The sequence below is a fragment of the Corylus avellana genome, chromosome 4, assembly GCF_965113065.1.
Source record: "Corylus avellana chromosome 4, dhCorAvel1.hap1.2, whole genome shotgun sequence".
In the NCBI taxonomy this organism is placed as follows: domain Eukaryota; kingdom Viridiplantae; phylum Streptophyta; class Magnoliopsida; order Fagales; family Betulaceae; genus Corylus; species Corylus avellana.
In genome coordinates this window covers 31,082,634-31,105,710 of record NC_142493.1, presented here as the reverse complement: position 1 = coordinate 31,105,710, position 23,077 = coordinate 31,082,634, and the positions used below count along the sequence as shown (strand labels likewise).

At 34.9% G+C, this 23,077-nt stretch overlaps 3 protein-coding genes across 3 annotated transcripts; 2 read left to right on the top strand and 1 right to left on the bottom strand.

The window, feature by feature from the left end:
* Nucleotides 1-135: 135 nt before the first annotated feature.
* LOC132178420 (E3 ubiquitin-protein ligase) lies at nt 136-1,936 on the bottom strand. The gene is made up of 4 exons (XM_059590857.2): nt 1,817-1,936; nt 555-738; nt 284-393; nt 136-162 (listed from the first exon to the last, which is right to left on the bottom strand). Exons 1-4 carry the CDS (start codon nt 1,934-1,936, stop codon nt 136-138), a joined length of 441 nt encoding a protein of 146 aa, XP_059446840.2.
* A 6,956-nt stretch (nt 1,937-8,892) lies between these two features.
* LOC132179532 (Adenine nucleotide alpha hydrolases-like superfamily protein) lies at nt 8,893-10,072 on the top strand. Its single transcript, XM_059592265.2, has 3 exons — nt 8,893-9,343; nt 9,447-9,541; nt 9,630-10,072. Exons 1-3 carry the CDS (start codon nt 9,034-9,036, stop codon nt 9,912-9,914), a joined length of 690 nt encoding a protein of 229 aa, XP_059448248.1. The 5' UTR covers nt 8,893-9,033; the 3' UTR covers nt 9,915-10,072.
* A 1,443-nt stretch (nt 10,073-11,515) lies between these two features.
* On the top strand, nt 11,516-21,282 carry LOC132179397 (nucleolar-like protein). Its single transcript, XM_059592120.2, has 14 exons — nt 11,516-11,846; nt 11,983-12,117; nt 12,811-12,946; nt 13,929-14,011; nt 14,872-14,931; nt 15,020-15,232; nt 15,554-15,682; nt 16,169-16,867; nt 17,662-17,854; nt 17,995-18,188; nt 19,558-19,662; nt 19,834-19,973; nt 20,405-20,683; nt 20,799-21,282. Exons 1-14 carry the CDS (start codon nt 11,622-11,624, stop codon nt 21,061-21,063), a joined length of 2,856 nt encoding a protein of 951 aa, XP_059448103.2. The 5' UTR covers nt 11,516-11,621; the 3' UTR covers nt 21,064-21,282.
* Nucleotides 21,283-23,077: the final 1,795 nt, after the last annotated feature.

The following is a 23,077-nucleotide window of genomic DNA, read 5'->3' as shown; positions in this document are numbered from 1 at the left end:
GAAAAGGGAATGTGCAAGTATGTGTATTTCAGCTAATTCATTAGACCTCCTTCTCCACCTTTGCCTCATTTGCTTCTGCAATTTTATCTTCTTCATCTTCACTCATTAGTCTTGCATGCCAAATGCTGTTTGAGATTAATTTGCTTCGTCAAATGTCAACACCTAGACAAACAGTTGATAAAGAGTTGATTAGTTCAATGTAAGATTGTATGGATCTTCAAGAATACTTTGGGGAAAATGGAAAAAAAATTAATGAAAGAAGTAGCAGCAAGAAATTGTTTACCCGGCAACAAAGTGGACATTTTGGACTTCTCTCCATCCACTCATATATACAACTAAGGTGGTAAGAGTGAGAACAATGTGTAATGATCTTAGGGTTTTCAGGCGTGTATTCTGTCAACAGAAAAGCACATATATATAGTAAGAGTCAAGGTGAAGCTTTCTTTGACAAACAAAATAAAACAGCAATCTTGTGGACAAGTTGGACAAAATGACAACTTATTCTCACATATTTACCATGCCGGATTAAGGTACTAGATCCAAAAAATGGTTACCTTCAAGACATGTAGGGCAGACATCTTCTTCTTCTGATGATGAATGACATCTTGACTTTCTAGGAGAACAAGTCGTAGTGTCAGCTTCTGTATTTTCAGGTGCCCCATTAGGAGTCGAAGAAGCTGCCTCCTGATTGGATGAAGAGAGGCCATGCATTTGGCCACTGCTGAAGAATCCTGCATACTGTAGATATATAATTGCATTAGCTAGGAATTTTTTTTTTTTCTTTTTTTTTTAATAACCCTTCGAAGATAGAAACACTTTGTGTACTCACCCCTATCGGGTAAACTTTAGACCCGTATAAAGCAACCGCTCTATATGAATCGGGTAACGCTCGGCTTTGCTAGTAGGTTGGCCTAAAAGAATTATTTGCACTCAAGGTTCAAACCTTAGACTTGATGGAAACGCTATACCAATACCAAAACCCTTACCACTTAAGTCTACCCTTTGAGGTTGTGTAGTATAAGTTGTTATAGTAAGAGAACATCTTAGTTCTTCCAAGGCCAAATTGTAATAATAATAATAATAATAATGATGATGATGTTAGTATTGAAAAGTAGAAAAGTTTTGTTTTGTAGTGATTTTTTTATTTTTATAGTAGTAAAAGTGAATGATGTGATATAATTTATAAAAGTAAAAATGCTTTGATGTTGATTTTTTTAAGGAATGAAGTGAATAGTGTTTGGGGGTAGGGGTGTTGTTTGCCAATCCCCCCAATTTCAAGTTTAAGTTGAAACAATAAAAATTTGAGGAAAATTAACTTGCAAATCTACAGAACAAAGAAGCAAGAATAATTTCATTCTGCTGGGTATCACAAATGGCCTGAGTTCTGTCTAAGTGATTGAGTGGGATTACATGCAGAGTGCACAATGAGAAAATTCAATAGGCAGCATATATACCTCTCAGGTATAATATCCTGTCTATCAAGCATGGCTAGTTCTTGATGAAACATTACTATTTCACTAAGATCGAATGCAGAAACAAGTACAAATGACTAATTTGAACAGTTTCCTAAAGGCTTAGTTTGTTTGCCTTAGAGATATTTGTGATTACACATAATAACAATTGACTAGAATCTAAAGATTACAATTAAGAATTATAAATCAGAGCTTGCAATGAAAGATTATAATCTCTTATATATTGCAGATTAAATACAGTTTACTTATTATATTCCTTAATAAATATACATGAACTTCTTTGCTAATTGACATATGTTCCTCTGGAAACAAATAGAGAATTAGAGGGAATCCCCTGAATGTACCTTGTTGAATAAGTTACTAAAGAAGCACTCATGGTAGATTGAGTTTCCATGGCTGGATGTATCTACATTTTCTCTAGGATCAAGATCCTTGACACGAAAGCAACAACAAGCAGAACCCATCACATAAGGCTCCAATCTCTACAGCAACTTAGGCTTCTGCAAGACAATATTGATCTATTTTATCAGAAAAGTTCAAATAAATTTATCAATTCTACCATAATTAACACATACAATGATACAAAGAACATCTAAGCAGAAAGATAATTTATTGAAAATACAAAGCCCGCTGCAAAATCAATGCCATGATGAGCCATCCAACAATATCAATTAATTCAGTCTCTATTATTTTGCTTTGAAAAAAAAAAAAAAAAAAAAAGAGAGAGAAAAAAAGAAAACAAAACAACATTGCATCAAGGATTGATATGGTGAAAATCCAGATTCTTCTGCGCCCCTGAATCTTGAACCTTCCAGAAGAAACAACTAGCGTCAATATTGTAACGTTATTTCATGGATTTTAGAACTGTTTTGCTCATCTTTGTCTATGGTTTCATTAAAACACTAAAAAAAAACGGAGCCAACACGTCGCTTTCCCAGTCCGATTATTCAGTTAATAGAAAGAAAGAAAGAAAAAATAGTTATTTGATTGCAAACAAAAATATAATCTTCGCAAAAACATTGCACAACAATACAATTAATTGGACCGCAACCAAAAGATTGTATTGATAACTATGAGGATGACAACTACTGACGATATGATAGAGAAGAAGAACTGTCTATCTGGCATATATCCTCATCCTTGTTCTTCATTAGGGTCATGATGATGATAATAGTTGCATGACAAAAACCCAAAAGACTCGATTCATCAAATCCCACGAAAGTTTAAATCGTATAAATAGCAAGCACCGTTAAAACAAAACCTTTGAGAACACAAAACAAACATGTTGGAAACTTGAAAACAAAACCCCAAAAAAAAAAAACACTAAAAACTAAAAATTAAAGGAACTGTCAACCTGTATAGCAGAAGTAGAGTAGTTACTCTGATCGCTTTCTCCTATTTTTATAAGAAAATTCCTCGTAAATTCCCCTTTGAAGTAGCTCTCAACGAGTAATTATATATACTTTGAGAATACAAATAGACAAGGTTTGAGATTTTATAGTGGGAAGAGAAAAAAGAAAAGAAAAGGTCAAAAATATTCAACTTGGAGTTGGAGTAAACTATGATTCTATTAGAAAAAACTATGATTCTAAAGTTTGTACGTAGCCGTAGCCCCGAAGGTTTCGCTGAATCAATAAGATTTTGTGGGGGCCATCCAATTTTTTTGTGCATTCAAAAATTAAGATATATATATATATATATATATATATATATATATATATAGGCCGTTTGATATAATTGCGTTTTAAAAGTTTAAAAGTGCTTTTAATACTCAAAAAGTTGGTTGAAAGAAAAAAAAATACTCGTTTAGTAAAAAAAATTAAAAACCTTTTTAAGGGTCCAAAAAACCTAAAAATTGTCAAAACGTACTTTTGGCAAAAACATGAAGCTTTTGCCCAAAAACTCTTTTTAACTTAAAAGCTCTATTTTTCAAACACAATCACAAAAAGGCTTTTAATTTTTTTTTATTATTATTATTTTACATTTTAAAATTACCATTAAATAAGGTGAAGATATTTGTAGCCAGAGATCAGTTCACTTTAAATTTCGGTAATTATTATTTTTAAATTGAATAGTTTAGATTTTGTTTTATCAATGTTTAACAACTCAGTTTTTATCGTATTTATTTTTTCAAAATACTTATCATGTTTTTATATATTTTAAAAGTAATAAAATCGCAATCACAATAGTACTTAAGATTTGAAGAATTAATAATCTACGAGAGAATATTCTAAATTTTTTAAGAAATCTAAACTCGTGATGATAAGGACCTTATCAATTTCTTCTTTTCAAAATTGTATTCCCCCCAATTTTTATATTGCAATTTTTAATAGGGTTAAATACTTCAGACCCTCCTGGGGTTTCATAACTTTATTTTTTTCTTTTTAGGATTTCATTTTTATCACAGGAGGTCCTTGCAGTTTTGATAATAGACCAAGTTAGTCCTCCGTTAGTTGACTTAACGGAATTTCACGCGAACCAATCAAATGTTGACACGTGGCACATATTTAATTTTTTTTTTAATTAAAAAAAAATGTATTTTCTAAACAAAAAAAAAAACAAAAGAAAAAAGATTGGGGGTGGCCGAGCCACCCCTGGGCACCAAGGGGGTGGATCGGCCACCCCCTTGGGCTCCAAGGGGGTGGCCGATCCACCCCCAATCTTTTTTTTTTTTAAGAAAATATATATTTTTTAATTTAAAAAAAAAAAAATAAGTAGGTGCCACGTGTCAACATTTGATTGTACCACGTGAAATTCCGTTAAGTCAATTAACGGTCAACTGACGGAGGACTAACTTGATCTATTATCAAAACCACAGGGACCTCCTATGATAAAAATGAAATCTCAGGAGGAAAAAATAAAGTTGTGAAACCCCGGGGACTAATTTAGTATTTAACCCTTTTTAATATTGCTTCTTTAGCATAATAAAAGCCGGGTAATACAATTTTTATTATAATTTTCTTACGAATTGATATGTCAGTTTATTTGGCATTTATCATATTAGCTATTTTAAAAAATAAATTTATCAGCCAAATTTGTTATGTAAATTTTTCACCCATATTATTAAATTTAACTATTTTTATAAATTCAAGCTTTTATGATAAGTAGTGATTTAGTGACTCCATCAATTCACTACCAATTTAAATTAAATATTTCACGCCCATAAGTAAGGAGGAGTATTAAAATATAAATTAAATTATTAAATTCATCTCGACCTTCGTATATGAGCTTTTGAGATAAGTAACATATGCCACATGACACACATGTGAATTGCTAGGTGAGTTAATAAAGTAATGCTAGATATCATTTTTTTATCATTCTAAAATCCTTATAAAGCTGATATGACTTTTAAAATTATCATCAAATTTTAGATGAATCATACTTAAATTTTGATCCAATGGTAATTTTGAAAGTCATATTAACTTTAAGAGGATAAAAAGATAGTACCTAGCATTACTCGAGTTAATATGAAAATTGTAACAAAAGTTGTATTACTCCAAATATTTTATAAATAAAATCATATTCCTAGTTAAAAGTCCAACTCTTTTTAGTTCATTATAGATATTTTGGTCATTCACATATATGTATATGAACTTCTTAAAAGCCCACTGAGCAATGTGTCGAAAATGTTGTTGGGCTGAAATTGGGCTGACCCAATGGGGGTACTCCTAAAGGATTTTTGTCAAAGCCCAAGTTTGAGCCTAGCCCTTCTTGACATGCATGGCCCTATCTCACTTTTCTCATTTCAATATTTCATTTCATTTGGACATAAAATATTCCATCGTACGTCCAAGTTAGTTACACACAATCATGATTAAATTTCCCCTTTTTTTCTATTGCCCTAACAATTTAATCATGATTATTTACAAGAGCATGTCTTTATATGTGTAATCACCTCACTTGGTCAACCTTGAATATAATTAGAAGGAAAAAGCATTAAGGTTGAGAAAGAGGTAAAAACCAATTAAACTTGGTGAAAATAGATAATAAAGTCTTACCATGTAATCCCATTGGCTAATCACATTCTCATGCCGGCCATATTGGATTTGGGGGTATCTTGCTCGATTGACACGTAGCACCCCATTTGGGTGAGGAAAGCCACTTGATTATGCCCTTGGGTAGAAGCCAGAAGGTCAAAGTGGGGGTTGGAGTGTCACCCTTTTGTGATGGAAGTGGTAATTCAGGTTGGCTTTTGCATGAACATAAATCTGTCGACCCCACCCTACGTGAGCCCATTGGCTACATCACCCTTGCCATCATTCTCCCAAAGCTTTTATCTTTGTATAGCATAGCAGGGTTAAAGATTTACCACAATTATCTGTTCAAATTGTTAGTAATTTGAATAAGTAAGGTAAAAGAGTTCATATGAAATTCATCTATTTGAATACATGATCGGATAGCCTAGATTTTGTTTGGGCAGGTGCATCTCATACAAACTATCGTTGCTAGTAATTTGGGTATGTAATGTGAAAAAGGTCCACATAGGATCTCTCTATTCTAGTCAATGGTTAAGAAGTCTACATTTTAGTTGGACAGATGGATTCTATACAAACACTCTCACATTATCTGCATAAATTGTTAGAGTTATCTCACTTTGATTGTGGAAGGAGTTGATGGTCGGTTTATAAGTGTATGGAAAAGTCTCACCTCTTGAGTTAGCTTTTAGGTTGAGAGATGCCCAAGACCACCAAACATTGGTATTAAAGCTCAAGTTCAACAACAAGTCTTGGCTCAACAATCCACAGGAGAAACGAGTTGTCTCTGCTTCGACCCATGGCCCGATGCGTGAGGGGGAGATTGCTGAAGTTATCTCATATCAGTTGTGGAATGGACTGGTGGTCCGTTTATTAGTGTGAGAGAAAGCCTCACCTCTTGAACTAGTTTTTGGGATTGAAGGAGGCGCCCCAAAACCACCCAACATAAATTGCTAGCAATTCAAGCTGATAATTATTGTAGATCCCAACTCAGATAGCAAATGCACAATTACAAATGTGGCATCAATTGATTCCATTACTTTGGATTCGGGAACTTTGGTCGAGAAAAGCACGAGGCATGTATGTGGATAAAAGAAAAAAGACAGGAGGACCACATTACCGGCATCAACAGTGAAATATCTCATTAAAGAAAGAGAACTTAATACATTAAGAAAGGTGGACTCTTTATGAAATCGATCATTTGAAGATATTTTTTCCTTCTTATAGGAAAAAATCATTGAAAATGTGTGCTATAATTTCCATTACTCTGTCGGAATGATGATTAATTTGTGTAGCTAGCGTTTGAGCCACGTTACTTGGATAAAATATACATAAATATATATAAATATATAAAAGCTAAGCCCTTAATCATTATACTAATTAAATGGTGCATGCAGCACTAAACTATGAACAAAAAGGCTTGCAGCAACTAAAAATTACAAGCTTACTGCTCACCTAATAAGAGAGCACAGCCTCATTATTAATTACAAGGGTTTAATAGATCAAAATCTAATGATCATTGCAAATTCAACGATAATTTTAAAAGTTACATCACATTTAAAATGACACAAAAAAGCACGGTCATCCTTCTAAGATGTTGTCCACTTCAAAGATCGAGTGACCAATAGAAGTTGAAATTGCTGTCAGAAACTACATCGAGTGGTTGATGCATGGGTGCTGGTGTTCTCTTTAATTATGTACGTAGTAGTCTTTTAAATCTAACCTTCAACTTTGGTTGCCTTTTGAGTTTTGACATGCACGAATGTACATAGTATATGCTAGCTATTTCAGACTGAAATGTCTCTAAGGGATTTAATGTATTTGTATTGTCTGGGATAGAGGATTGTACGGCCAAAAAAAGAAAAAAGAAAAAAGGAAGCTAATAATGAAGATATATGTTTTTATTATAGCTTCCATTATTAATTATGCTTTTATTTGTTGCAAAAAAGGAACACAGAATAAATTGACCTTCAACTTTGTTATAGCTAGATCTAATAAACTAAAGGAAGGACGATTATAATAATTATATGATAAGTGGCCGGAAATCATGTTGTTATTTTATTATGATGGCCTAAATGCTTGTCCCCATGGTTTATTACCATAATGCACTTAATTGTATTGGATAGGCCTCATTGAAATGTTAGTGCGTAGCTTAATTGCTAGTTGTCATGGAATTAATTGTTAGAATCTTCCTCTACTTCTTTGTACAAACTTAAACTAAAATTAATCATAAGCTCCATTTCTTTCGACATAACCTCTCTCTCTCTTTTTTTTTAGATAAAAAATCATGGTTCTCCTTCTTTAAAACTGTGAACCATTTTTCAACTTTGAGTTTCTTCTTATTGCATGAACTTTTTCTCGCACTTTATTTTTCGCTGAAAGTATCCGTCAGATGCTGGACGCCGCCACCAGATCGAGTTCGCTGAAAGTCGCCACCACTAGAGGTCGTCAAAAGTCACATGCGTTATAACTTGGAAAAAATATAAAAAAGCCCTCCAAACTACCAGCTATTTGCAATATAGTCCCCTAATGTTCAAAAGGTACTAAAATAGTCCTCAAACTACCAAAATGCATAAAAAATGCCACTTATTTTTTTACATTCCTATAATACCCCTATTCTTTTAACAAATAAAATAACAAAATAATTGTAAAAAAGAAAAATCAAAAAATTAGTGAAAAATACAAAAAAAAAAACCAATAGGCGAATAAATACAAAAAAAAAAAAAAAAATTGAAATAAATAAATAATTAGTCACGGTAGGTGGCCTAAATTACAAATTGCTTCATGTCGTATTAAAGTAAAATCAATGGGCGAATAAAAATAATTTTTTAACATAATTTGACTCCAAGAACTAAATTGTTTTTTTTTTTTTGGAATATCTCAAAAACCTTACCTTTGATTTTACTTTAATACGACATGAATAGTCACTGTAGTTGACCTAAATTATTTATTTGTTCCATTTTTTTTTTTTTTTGTATTTATTCACTCATTGTGTTTTTTGTATTTTTAAAAAATTGTTTGGTTTTTTTACAATTATTTTATTATTTTATTTGTTAAAAGAATAGGGATATTATAGGAATATAAAAAAATAAGTGGCCTTTTTGATACATTGTGATAGTTTGGGGACTACTTTAGTACCTTTTGAACATTGGGAGGCTATATGGCAAACGACCAGTAGTTTGAGAGACTTTTTTATATTTTTCCCTTATAACTTTATATATATATATATATATATATAAGGTGCTATAATAAAGAGAGTAAAAGCGGCTAATTAAGCAATACAAATGAGTACACTAACATGGTGTTGATGAAGTGAAGAGGTGGTATTAAGAGGGATGGGCCTACAGCTTCATGACAAGCACGTTGTGGAGGAGTAAGCCCCCACTGCGAGCAGGAAATAAAAGGAAACAATAGAAGTCCCATATGATGAAACGGCAAAGAAAGAAAAAGGCGAAAGCCAAAGCCAAAGCTGATGAAATTAAACCATATTGGACCACACCCACATCTAGAAATCTGTTCACCCACAGCCCTCATTGTTGCCACTCTCCACTCAATATCTCTTCTTCCGCTTAATTCTCAGGACCAAGATGCCCAAAATAACTACAAAGTTGCCCGGTTTCTGCCTCAACAGAATTAGGCCTCATGCCAGGGTCCGCTCCCCTCCTGCACAATCCAAGCCTCCTCACGGCAATCTCACTTCCTCCAAAACTCTGAATCCTGGCCATGTCAAAGAGGAAAAACCCCTGTTGGTAATTAGTAGGAAGATTGTGATTGTGGTTGATTCCAGCCTTGAAGCTAAGGGAGCTTTGCAATGGGCACTCTCCCACACTGTTCAGAACCAGGACACAGTTATTCTTCTTTGCGTAACCAAGCCATCTAATAAGCAAGCTGCTGCAGGTTCTTTTTTCTCTGTTTTCCATCTAATTAGTTCATTGCTTTAATTTAATTTATGATGATCAGTACCGAAAAAGTAGTATGGTCATCTATACATTTTTCACAGCTACTGCTCAAGGCTCCGGCAAGGAGATCGTTCCAAGGGCTAATTATGAATTTATCGATTCTTTGAAGAAATTGTGCAAATCCAAGAAACCGGAGGTGGGTAATTCCTGACATGCTTATGCAATTTGTTCAATCTTATAATTCTGTGGTGATGATTCATGATGATCATGGTCGGTCGTTATAGGTACAAATTGAGGTTGCAGTGGTGGAAGGGAAGGAGAAAGGGCCTACAATAGTGGAAGAAGCAAGAAAACAAGGGGCGTCAATGCTGGTTTTGGGGCAGAAAAAACGCTCCACAACATGGCGTCTCCTGATGATGTGGGCGGGCAGCCGGGTCACCGGGGGAGTAGTGGAGTACTGTATCCAAAATGCTGATTGCATGGCGATTGCAGTGAGGAGGAAAAGCAAGAAGCTTGGAGGGTATTTGATCACCACCAAGCGTCAGAAAGATTTCTGGCTCTTGGCTTAATTAATTAAACTACATATATAAAGTATATTAACTATATGTGAGTCTTGTGATGATGCATAAAGGGTCGTCTAATCTTACCTGCAGATGGAAATGTATATGGAAATGTATGATTGTTTTCGTATTTGTCTGTAAATAATAAACCATACGGTTAAATAAAAAAAGGGTACGTATTGGGTGTGACTGAAAAAGGTGAGTAGTGCCATTATTTAGGCCATTGGGGTATTATGCCAAAGGGAGAGACAGTGGGGGTCCTTTGACCCCCTTTGGGGTTTCTTCCGGACGCTACCGTGGTAGCTGAGGGCACATGGTGCCAGGCCTTTCTTGCCGACATGGAACCTAAATTAGGACAACGTGGGGGACACTTTGATCCACCTGGAAATGCCCTTGGTTCACATTTGTTGTTCTCACCTTCATCATCAAATTTCGCGGCTGCTGCTTTATGCAGCAGAGCCATCCATGCTTTTTCACATTGTTTTACCATATAGGTCCATAGCATAATGATTTCCAAAGACGGCTATACAATTTTTATACAACTGAAATAATAATATGACGATAATAATGAATGCAAGTGGAACTGTGGAAGCATCAAGAACCGTTTAGTTTAGGGTTTGTTTGGATATGTGTTTAAGGAGTTTAAAAGTTCGTTTAAAGAAAAAAAAAATACTCGGCGTACTTTTTGCAAAAGCTTAAAAATAAAACTTTTGTCAAAAAAAAAAATTTTTTAACATAAAAATTATATTTCTCAAAAATAATCCTAATTTCCTAAACATGCTCTTATATATGCACATAATTAATTACTTTGTTGCTGGCGGTGGGTGTAGGCATTTTGGGCCCTTGTGTTTGATAAATGAGCGTTTTTCTAAGCCCGGGGTTCACCGCTCTGTCAAATGTCTATTTGGGCCTAAATTCCATCAAGTTCAGTTTTCAGGGACTTTGAGCCCAAATCATGGTCCATTCCAAAGGTCTTGATCGGCTGTGTATTCCCAGGCTTTTCCGACGTTATCATTAGTCGTGGCCCAACATAACAACCATAATTCTTCATTTCACAAATGCAGCACGGGATGGGTAGGGTTGTACTCCGCTAACTATTGAATATTTAAGTTCGGTCCATTTAATTTGTTTTAAATACAAATTGATTTTGAACTTATTATTGGGACTGCATAATTTGTTTAAACTCTATTTAACTTAAATATCGCAATTGCTTAGTAAATTCATATTAAATATAAATTATTTAATTATTGTTAAGATTTATTATTTGAATAATTAGATAAATTAACTCAAATCTTAAAGAATCTAATCTCAAATTTATATATTTATCTTATAGAACACACACATATACATAATCTTACTTACATACACATACCCATATCTCTATATAAATACTCATTACAATGATTTGCGCTATATCTATTACATTATGAATATAATTCATTTTTATATTTTAAAATATTTAACAAGTTCACATTATAAAGTTAAAAATAATAAAAATGAAGTATGACACACACACACAAAAAAAAAAAGAAAAAAAAAAAGAATTATTTGTTTTTGTTTTTTTAATGAGGAAGTTAACCGCAATCCGACCCATATCCGACGGAGCCCCACCAAAGTCTTTCCCTATCACCAAAACCCATAGCTCTGCAACCTCCTCCAAAACCCTTAAACCCTAATACCACACAGGCGCACGCACTCTCTGAAATCAAATCGGGCATGGCTAAACTATCAAAACCCGCGAGCACCGATGCCAACGCAAGCAAGAAGACGAAGAAGAAGAGGAACAAGTCAGGCCCCAACGTCGTAGCCATGAAAGTGCAGGCCCCAAAGCACAACCCTTTCGAGACCATTTGGTCCCGAAGAAAATTCGACATACTCGGAAAGAAGCGCAAGGGGGAAGAGCGCCGTATCGGCCTCGCTCGCTCAGTCGCCGTCGAAAAGGCACGAACGAGCTTTACTCCTTTGCCTCTCCCTTAATTTCATTCATTTTCCACATTCTCTGCGTGATAAATTATATATGCATATATGTATTTTTTTGGTTGGTGATGGTATTTTTGCTTCTTTTGGGTTGAGGCAGAGGAAGAAGACGCTGCTGAAGGAGTATGAGCAAAGTGGGAAGGCTTCCGTGTTCTTGGATAAGCGTATTGGAGAGCAAAACGATGCGCTTGGCGAGTTCGATAAGGCCATTATGCGATCTCAGCGTGAGCGTCAGGTATGTTCGTTTGGATTGCCTGAACACTTGGATGTTCACTTGTTTGTCTACCGCGTTTTGGTGGTAGCCTAATATTCTGTTTGGTTGCGGAGAGAGTGTAGGAATGTAATACATTCAAATAAGATACCATACAAATTTTTGTGATTTATCCTTTTTAAAAAAAAAAAAATTTTTTACGTTTCCAATAGTTTCAAAAGCTCATGCCAAGTTATTCAGATGAAGAATTACAAATCTTTAGCTCAGTATGATTTCCTGTAGCTTCTCGGTTAAACGTTGCATTAGTTTCTTTTGCATAATCTATTTGACTGTTGGGATAGTACTAAAAAAATGAAGAATGTAAGTTTTAAATCTTAGAGCTTTTTCTCTTTCAAAAACCTGAAAGAATGGACTCGACTATACGTTTCTAGAAAACAAAAAGAAAGCCATAGAAACTAGTACTGACTCAGCTGTTCAGTGTACCATACCATTATAATTGTTTTGTCTCAGTTATTATGAGTCTTTAATTTTCAAGGGAATAAATGACGATATGTGTATCACTTTGAATGTGATATCCTTTTGTTTGCATGAGTTTTCTTGGCACAAGACATCAGATAACTTAATATTTTCTAAACTGATTTGAGTCAGAGGAGTGTATTGTTATCATTATCCATAATTCTCTTATGGTAAAAATTTATTAACTTGTTTCCTTTGTAGTTGAAAGTGAACAAAAAAAGCAAGTATAACTTATCAGATGGAGAAGAAGAAGATTTTGAAATCCATGGCCTTGGTGCATTGTCCGAAAGGGATGATTTTGAGGATGAAATGCTGCCTGATGATGATGACCATGATGGTGAGGCCCCTGAGAGTATATAAATTTATGTAATGCGTTGCTTTCTAAAACAGTTTGTTCTGTAGATGATGCCAGCATTAGTGGCAAACTGATTCATCCATTTCTGTGAGATTTTTTTCCCCTGTTGTAGTATTTGGTTATTAACAAATGCAGACAATTGCAGAGGTGCACTATTCTGTCTGCTATGAAAATACTACTAGGCTTTTAGTTGTAGCCTTACCTGTAGAGTGGACTCTTGCTTATATGCAGAAGCAAAAAAGAAAAAGAAAAAGAAAAACCTGATATGGACATCATTCTTTATCTAATGCTCTTTTTTCCTCTCTCTCTCTCTCTCTCTCTCTCTCTCCGTGACAATATGTTTGCACTATTCTTGACTTGTATCATATCAATGTAACTCCACTTGAATTTTATCTTCTGAAGTTCTTGCTCTTGGGTGTGATTTCAGATGCATAGGTGCTGTGATTGCTCATCATCTCTGTCTTTCTATGGATGAAAATATCCACTCCTTTGGATCTTGACATTTACAAACTGCTTTGGGATATGATAAATTATTATAAAATATGACATTTAAAAACAAACTTATATCCTTCTCGGATAGAAGAACAAGCTCTTCAGAATGTTTTTTAAATAATCTAAATTTTGGTCTTATGTTAATTTTATTCCATTAATTTATATAGGGTCCCCAAGGCACTACATTTGGGTATTAACATTTGTGTGCACCTTGCATAGGTTGCTGTCCTGTTAGACACTCTTCTCTTTGGACATTCTTGATTACAATTTTTTACCACTTCTTTGGCTGACAGTTTTGCTGCTGATTAGTGTTATTGTCCCTTGATAACTTGCTTGGATTACAAAATTTTACAATATGCAGTTTGTAGTTTATTTTTTTGATAGATTCTGTTGGACAGTTGCTATTGCTTACTATCTGATTATTGGTTATTCGGGATTGGCGATTTCATCAACACTGCCTCTAATTGTGCAGAAGAGTCAGCGATGCTAAAGCAATTTCATGCTCATAAGACAGAGAATCAACTGGAAAGGGGTCTGATTGAAGGCGAGGAAAATGTGAGACCTATTCTGCTATCTCACTTTTGGTCTGTTACATTCACAATTATATTATTACTTGTAATATGATGACAGTGTAGATTGTCAACTCAATGACACTTTCTTATTTTGGACTGTTTTGTTTGACCTTTTTGTCTTATATCTCTGAACTGCTCTTGTTTATTACCTCTTTTTGGGAATTGCTTTTCCCTCACTCCATCTTATGCCAGTGAGCTGTTTTGCAGCTTTAGCCAGCAATGATTGTTTTTAATCCTTTGCTTAGTCCTCTGTTTTTCTGGTTCTAGCATCAATGAAAAAAAAGGAGGCTTCATTTCTTTGTTTGTTCCACTAAGATTCATCTTGATTGTGTGAGTTAATTCTCGTGGACATTAGTGTTACTTGAGTACTTCGATTAGCAGCGTATATTGTAGCTTTTGGTCATTTGGTTTATATATTTTTTTTGATAAGTAGTCATTTGGTTTATATATATTATGAAAAAAAAAGGAGGTTTCATTTCTTTGTTTGTTCCACTAAGATTCGTCTTGATTGTGCTAGTTAATTCTCGTGGACATTACTGTTAGTTGAGTACTTTGATTAGCAGCGTATATTGTAGCTTTTGATCATTTGGTTTATATATATTTCCTGACCTGAAGATTAGAGTTTTCTGACCCAGATTCATATTCCTGGAACGGATTGTGTCATCTGCTGAATAATTTTTAATTTGGTGTAAGAAAGTGATCTATATCTTTGTAAAAGTAATTTCCATATTTTTATATTTATCTAACAAAGAAGCTCTCTCTCTCTCTCTCTCTCTCTAAGTATGTGAATGATTTTGGATGACGGCTTGAACCTGATTCAAAGCAATACCTTTTTCACTGCAGAAACACAAAAGCAAGAAAGAAGTGATGGCAGAGATTATCTCAAAGAGCAAATTTTTTAAGGTAAACATTCTTTTTCATATTAATGAAACTGCGTTGTCAATGAAGTTGCATTATTTCCTTATTTACATTTTCCACTAACTTCTTCCAGGCCCAAAAAGCAAAAGAGAAGGACGAAAATGAACATTTGATGGAAGAATTGGACAAAAACTTCACGTCGTTAGTGCAGTCTGAGGCGTTATTATCATTAACTGAACCAGGCAAGATGAATGCTTTGAAGGCTCTTGTAAACAAGAGCATCCCAAATGAGCAAAGGAAGAAGGATGAGTCATCTAGAACTGAAAAATTAGAAACTATTAATCAGGTATGGTCTCCTGATGAAGGTTCTAGATGGCAACTTTCGTTCTATAGTTCCTACATCTACTACTACTACTACTACCACTGCTGCTACTACTTCATTTTTGTGTGCCTTCCCAACCCCCCACCCCCACCCAAAAAAAGTTAAAAAACCCTGAGCCCCCACCCCACCAAATCTCCAGCTTGGCATACAATAAACCACCATCCGTGCGAAGGTTGTCTGTGTTATGTATTCACATGTTATCATTTTTTTTTTTTTTCATATGTGATGTGAGGCTAATGTTTTGCTACTTGCACAGTTTTGAGCATTAAATTGTTGTATCTGCAGGATCAACCTGACTCTTATGACAAACTTGTCAAAGAGATGGGACTGGAAATGCGTGCTCGCCCCTCAGATAGGACAAAGACCCCTGAAGAGATTGCTCAGGAGGAGAGAGAACGACTAGAGCGTTTGGAGGTATGAGTGCTACACACTCAAATCATAATTGTGCTCTTTGTGTGTGGGTACATGTGCATGCATGCTAATAAAAGATGGAGTTCTTGTTATCTTGACAATGGTTTTGTGGTTTGTGATTGTTAATAGTGAGTTTACTATATATTCATTAGGGTACATGAATATAGCTTGACTATATATTCATTAGGGTATATATTCATTAGGGTACATGAATATAGCTTGACTTGGCCAACATTGAGTGTCCTACCGTGTAATACTTGATATAGTTTAATAATGATACATGTTATTTGTAGTAAGATGCTGAATATGCACCATGCATGTATTGCCGCACTTGTCACCAAGCTGAATGTGGATCTTGTTTCATTGAGTTGTACATCTTTATTGTTGAATAGAATGCTCTAATCTGGAAATGCACCATTGTTTTCAACTGTATGATATGGTAATATAAACTTCAATACTTACAAATTTGTATTATGCACCACATATCAGGAAGAGCGACAGAAGAGAATGCTTGCTCCTGATTCTTCCAGTGATGAAGAGAATGATGTTGCTGAGAAACAGTCTACCCGGGGGCTAAGATCCATATCTGGGGATGATCTAGGTGATTCCTTCTCGCTTGAAGAGCAGCCCAGGACCAAAAAGGGTTGGGTTGATGAGATTCTTGAAAGAAGGGACGAGAACAATTCTGAGAGTGAAGCTGGTGATTCTTCTGGTGATTCAGAAACTGCTGAAGATCAAGGTGATGAAGAAGAATCCGATGAAGATAATGAGGAAGGTAAAAGCAACCTATCTTTGAAGGACTGGGAACAAAGTGATGATGATAATCTCGACACAGATTTGGAAGATGATAAAGAAGAAGGTGAAGAAGAAGAACTTGATGATGATGATGATGATGATAGTGATGAGCAACTGATGGGGCCAAGAGACCAGAAGAAGGTGGAGAAAAATGCTGCTGCTGAAACTAGTAAGAGAGATAAAGATGCTTTAGAAGCCAAGAAAATAAAAGCAGATGGTAGAAACCTTTCAACTCGAGCAGACCTTCCCTACTTAATTGAAGCTCCAACGAGTTTTGAAGAGTTATCTACATTGTTGGACAATTGCACTAATACTGAAATTGTGTTGATAATCAATCGAATTCGGGCAAGCAATGCAATCAAGCTTGCAGCAGAAAATCGAAAGAAAATGCAAGTATGAAACTTTTAGATGCTCTTATTTTGATATAAATATATTCTTACTGCTTTATTTGTAATATTCACCAATTAGGTTTCCCAATTTTTTTTTTTTGATAAGTAATAACCAATCTTATTAAAAGCATAAGGTGCCTCTAAGTACACCAGAAGTATATAAAAGGAATCTTGGAGACATGAGTTAAATTTCACAATGCCTGACTCAGCTTTTACAATTCATAAGGTTGAGTCAAGTAAGAAAGCTATAATATAATTATAAGCTGAATATTTTAAGGTGACTTGTATGGCAAAATATTAATATGTGCTCCTTTCAAGAAGCTTTTTGCCTTTCATCTTTTTGTAGAAAATTTTAAAATTCATGAGAAACTAGATGACTTCTGAGCATTCAAATTGTATAAGGAAGCTGATAACAGAACAACTTTTCATGCATACTTGATTCGATCAACTCAAGTTGACATGTAGATGAGTCAGTTTGTTTTTTTCTTTTTCTAGATGCTGTTAACTTTAAAAACATAACTCGCTTTCTGAGCTCTCGAAATAGCTGATTGGGTTTAGTCATTAACTTACATTAGTTTATAGTTTTCACATAATTTCTGAAGCAATAAGCTTATAATCTGTAATTACCTTCTAAATAGCTCATTATTTTTCTAGTATAGCTTTGGCTTTACGTTAATCTACTTTCTACTCGTGAGAACTAAGATATGGTCTGCCATGGCTCTTGATTTGTATTTACATATAAACCATGTTGTCAACCTGTTTCCATAGATGTTCATCAGTGTTTCTGCGCCTGTGTAGGTGTTTTATGGTGTGCTACTTCAGTATTTTGCCATCTTAGCGGGTAAAAAGCCTTTAAATTGCGAGCTACTAAATTTGCTGGTGAAGCCATTAATGGAGATGAGTGTGGAGATTCCTTACTTTGCTGCAATATGTGCTCGTCAAAGGATATTACGGACTCGATCACAACTTTGTGAGAGCATCAAAGACCCAGGTCTGACCTAATGAAGTTGTATACTTGTTTGTTCTTCCAAATTCATCATTTGCGACCAAGTGTTTCTGATACATCATAATATATATACACACATACTTGTTCAATGTTTGTAAAAGGTTCAATTTTTTTTATTCTTGCAGAAATTAGCAGTTGGCCTTCATTGAAAACATTGTTTCTTTTAAGGCTCTGGTCCATGATATTCCCTTGCTCCGACTTTCGTCATGTGGTCATGACTCCAGCAGTATTGTTGATGTGTGAATATCTGATGCGCTGTCCTATTGTGTCGGGTCGGGATTTTGCAATTGGATCTTTCTTATGCTCTATGCTTCTCTCTGTATGTATTTTCTATAACTATTTTCCATTTCTTCTTTCCTCAATTTCTGCAATGTCCTTATGGTATGTTTAATAAGGTTTGTTGAAGAGTCTTAGAAAGTTGTTACAAGAGCATTATCTCTTCGATCATATGTTTGTGATCTTCATGCTACTGCAATTACCCAGAGAAGTCCCTGGTACGTGGGTCATTGTTCAGACCGTCAGATCAACCTACATGAACTTATAATATTAGCATGACACAATAAAATATTTAATCACTGGATTGTCAAATTAAAGATAATTTGTACATAAAACAATGACTTATTTGGACCTGATATAATATAGAACTTATACGAACATACACACTTATTTTAATCATAATGTGTTTATAGAGAATTACTTTTGTTATTGGGGAAAAACATGTAAGAAGCTTTGGATATCTGTTATAAAGAAATATAGGGCATACAATATTTCCATTGGCCTAATGATCAATGAAAAGTAATAAGGCATTGTATTTGAGGACTTCTGTTCACAAACCTCAGTTCAATTCCTGTTGCGGATGTAGTACTTGTTAAAGTGCAATGACCCATAGGCCACATGGTGGTAGGACTGTGGCCAAACACTTTCCAATTTGGTTGTCAACCAAAAATTGTCAAATAACTTTGAGTGGACCAGATGATGACTGGCTGACGATGCAACAGGTTGATTTGGTCTAGGTTAAAACATCGTGCAACACAACATTGTGGAAGGTGATGTAGTACAACAAATGATCACAAAATCAGTAGGTAAAAGTAGGGAAAAGAGAGGAGAAAGAAGCTGTAAAGGGGACGAAGAAAGAAGTTAAAAGGAGGAGAAAGAGAGAATAAGTACGGGAAGAGAGAAGAAATTGGGGGGGGGGGGGGGGTGTGAGAAAGAGAGAAATAAGGTGGATTAATTCTACGTATTTTTTATTCCATCAAAGTCCCCCTCCATTGGAGTAAAAATCACTCTTAAATAGACTCACGACTAAATCCTAATCCTAATTGAAGGCAATGCCCATTTATTGAATTACCAAAAATACCCTTGACTCAAGACAATTAAATAAAACATAAAACTAAATTAAAGCAAAATGCATGTCTTGCCCCTTGCATCATGATAAAAGTTACCACAAGTACTTTTTGACTCTTCTGAATGACCTTTGCATAATTAATAATACATTTTGTTACATAATTAATCAATTTCATTTGAGTTCTGTGCTAATCCAATTGTGTTTCTTCATTATGCATACCTGTTATTCTGTACTCCTTGATTTTGCGTATGCTTTCTTTATTAGCCTTGATTGAACTTGTATGTCATCACATTTTTCATCAGTTGTGATTTTGAGCTATTTGTGCGATTAATTCATTTTGCAGGTCACTAGACAATCTAAGAAGTTCTGTCCTGAAGCAATAATGTTTCTCCGAACTTTGCTGATGGCAGCTACAAACAGGAAACAGGTTTCATGTCAGGATTCTCAAGTATGATTCTTTGATCCATTATTTGTGTTTTGGATCACGTTTTTTAATATTAGAAGGCACCTAATTTTTTCTTAATACAGTATTGAGTCAATTATCTTGCTTTTGCTTGAGACGTTACCAGATGATGGGCACACTTATCCTGAAGTTGCATGATTGTTTACCTTTTTGCAGTTTTATCATCTTATGGAATTCAAAGCACTCAGTCCATTACTTTCTGTACGTGATTGTGAAGTTGAGAGTAGTCCTCTAAATTTCACAATGATAATGGACATGCCTGAGGACTCGCCTTTTTTCAACTCTGATAACTTCAGGTTTGTAGTTGATGGGGTTTGATCACATTACTTAATGCTACAATATGGTATATTGTTTTGTGGTATAGAACTTGCTGATACACTCTGGTATACCATAGTGTTATAGTGATATTGTCCAGTAATTATGCATTACTTTGTTGGTTTTTTCTCTTTCTTATTTTGACTACCCAGTTGACAAGATATTGTTTATGACCGAACCTCGAAAGTTCTCCATTTAGACTGGCACAAAAATATGAAGATCGCTTTCTTTAGATGGTTTCTATGAATATATTTATATCCCCACAAGATTCTAGGTTAAAAATGTCAGTCAGTGTTGGGTCTCATTTCTAGTTCTGTTCAAAATGTTGTAAATTAGATTTTGTAGTTCCTTAAGGATGTCCCTTTCTCAAGGTTGTTGCCACTTGATCAAAATTGTATCCTTCAATTTGCAGGGCAAGTGTGCTGGTAACTGTGATTGAAACCCTACGTGAATATGTAAACACTTACGAGGGATTGAGTTCCTTCCCTGAAATGTTCTTGCCGGTTTCAATGTTGCTATTTGAAGTGGCACAGCAGGAAAACATGCCATATGTGCTGCAAGATAAATTTAAAGATGTTGCTCAACTCATTAAGACTAAAGCAGAGGAACATTACATGCTACGACGACCACTTCAAATGCGGAAGCAGAAGCCACAGCCTATCAAATTACTGAATCCAAAATTTGAGGAGAAGTAATTTACTACTCTCTTCTTCACCTTTCCCCAAATATTAATCTTTGTTGTGTTAGATAACGTTACATAGAATGGACAGCTGGAATGGAGCATTTAATGTCATGTTGTTTTGCAGCTTTGTCAAGGGGAGAGATTATGATCCAGATCGTGAACGGGCTGAGAGCAGAAAGTTGAAGAAACTTCTGAAACGTGAAGCTAAAGGGGCAGCTCGTGAATTGCGTAAAGACAATTCTTTCTTATTTGAGGTGAAAGAAAAAGACAAGAGACTGCATGAAGAAGAAAGAGCAGAGAAGTATGGGAAGGCTTTAGCATTCCTTCAAGAGCAAGAACATGCTTTCAAATCTGGGCAATTAGGAAAAGGCGGTAAGAGGAGGAGATGAAGGTGGCTTTTCATGCTTTGTTAGATGTATTTAGGTATACATAGTAGCATTGATTTCCATGCCCTCCCTCTGGTTGTAGCCTTGTTATATATATATATATATATATATATATATATACATGCTGAAGAGGGGATATGGTTGTACTTTGGATATTTTTGATCGCATTGAGTTGAAGCCTGGAATTGGAATTAGAGGCTCAATTTTAATTCTCCGTGCCAACATTATTAACATTCTCACAATGTGTCAAGCCAAGTCAAAGCAGTCAAATAATTTGATGATTTAATTTATATATCTTTTTTTTTTAGTTAATTTAATCTATACATTTAAAGCAAGTATAAACTGCACGGATGGGAGTTATAGACTGCAGGTTCGGAAATATGCAAGGGTGTAATTCTCGGAAGCCTTAACTACTAGTATAACAATATTAGCATACAGGATTCACATAACTTGTCAATTAAAAAAACATAAAAATTATACCTCAATATGTTAGGAATTAGACTTCAATATACCCACAGTGGAGTTGGTCCATATAAAACCAAGAGTTGTATCTCCTGGAATTAATAACTTCCATTACCAAAAGTTGTGTTTCTTGGTTGGTTATAAATACTCATATGATGGAAGTTAAAACATCAAATTATTCATTCAATCATATCAAAGTTAGAAATTCTGAAGCTCTCTGAGAGTTAGACATTAGATTATTGCATACGCTTGATGACTTGGAGCATTGACAATTGATACTTTACATTTCTATATAAAATAATTAATTAAAAGCTAGTTTTTTCTATTTTAACTAATGACTCCACATTCAATTATTTATTTTCTCTATTATCTTTTAAATACCTTTTTTTTTTGACATAATTTTCCAAACATATATAACTTACTCTTTGATTAAAGAGAGAGAGAGAGAATGAGAACATTCATCTAGAAATGCAAAACACATTAGGTTTAGACAGAAGAATAAATAGAAGACAGAAAAGAAAAGAACATCCCACGTAGATAACAACACAATCCATCATAGTACTCCATTCAAAAACGACATGTTCCAATGAATTTTACGCAGCTAAATGTAGAGGGTATCCTTAGCCGCATGCCTTAACCAGCAAAAAATATAAGACTCAATACCGAAAGCTTTATTGAACATAGAAGACAAAAGAGAAGAGGACCAAATCCCATATAAAAATTATGTTTACTACTTGCGCAAGTCGCGAAAGTAGGACGCAGGGTCTCGTTCAAAGTCATCCCTGAATATGCGAGTGCCTCTTTCGGGAGTTATCATTGTTTTCCTCTTAGATTTAGATTCTGAGCCAAACAGGACAGCAATTGCGAGACCCGCTAATAGAACACCTGCGACAATATCACCACCTGATAACTCGACTGTCTTAGACGCATCATCTCTATGTACATGTCCAGCCAAATCGTCGTTTTTCTTATGGTTCTGTGAGCTTTCGCTGCCACCCATTATGACCCCACACTCCACAATGATGTCAATATTGATGATCTAATTTTCAGCTCTTGATCGAACAGATGCTGGGAAAGAGAAAGCTCGTAGAGTATTTATACTACAAAGCGGTCAATCTCTAGGAACATAGAAAGTCATGTTGCAGTCAATAGTATCCTGGGGGTTGGCGTAAACGACAGTTTTTGTCCATCTTCTACGTGTATTTTCCAAGTCTTGGACATTGTAACGATGCTCTGTCTCTCTATATATCCATAAAACTTTAAGCAACTTGTGAATAAAAAAAAACATATATTCGAATTTTAATATGTCATTACCCACTCACCTAGTGTACACTTTTTTTTTGTTTTTTTTGTTGCATCTTTAGATAAAATGAGAAAGGAGAATGGGTCTTCTTTTGATTCTTTCTTCCTCCCCCTCACACACGTCTCTCCCTCATCTCTCTCTCTCTCTCTCTCTGTGTGTGACAACCCTCTCTCCCTCTCATTTTTCACATACCTCTCTAAACACACACCGATTCATGGATAATTAGAAGCAAATTTTCATTATCTTTCTTAC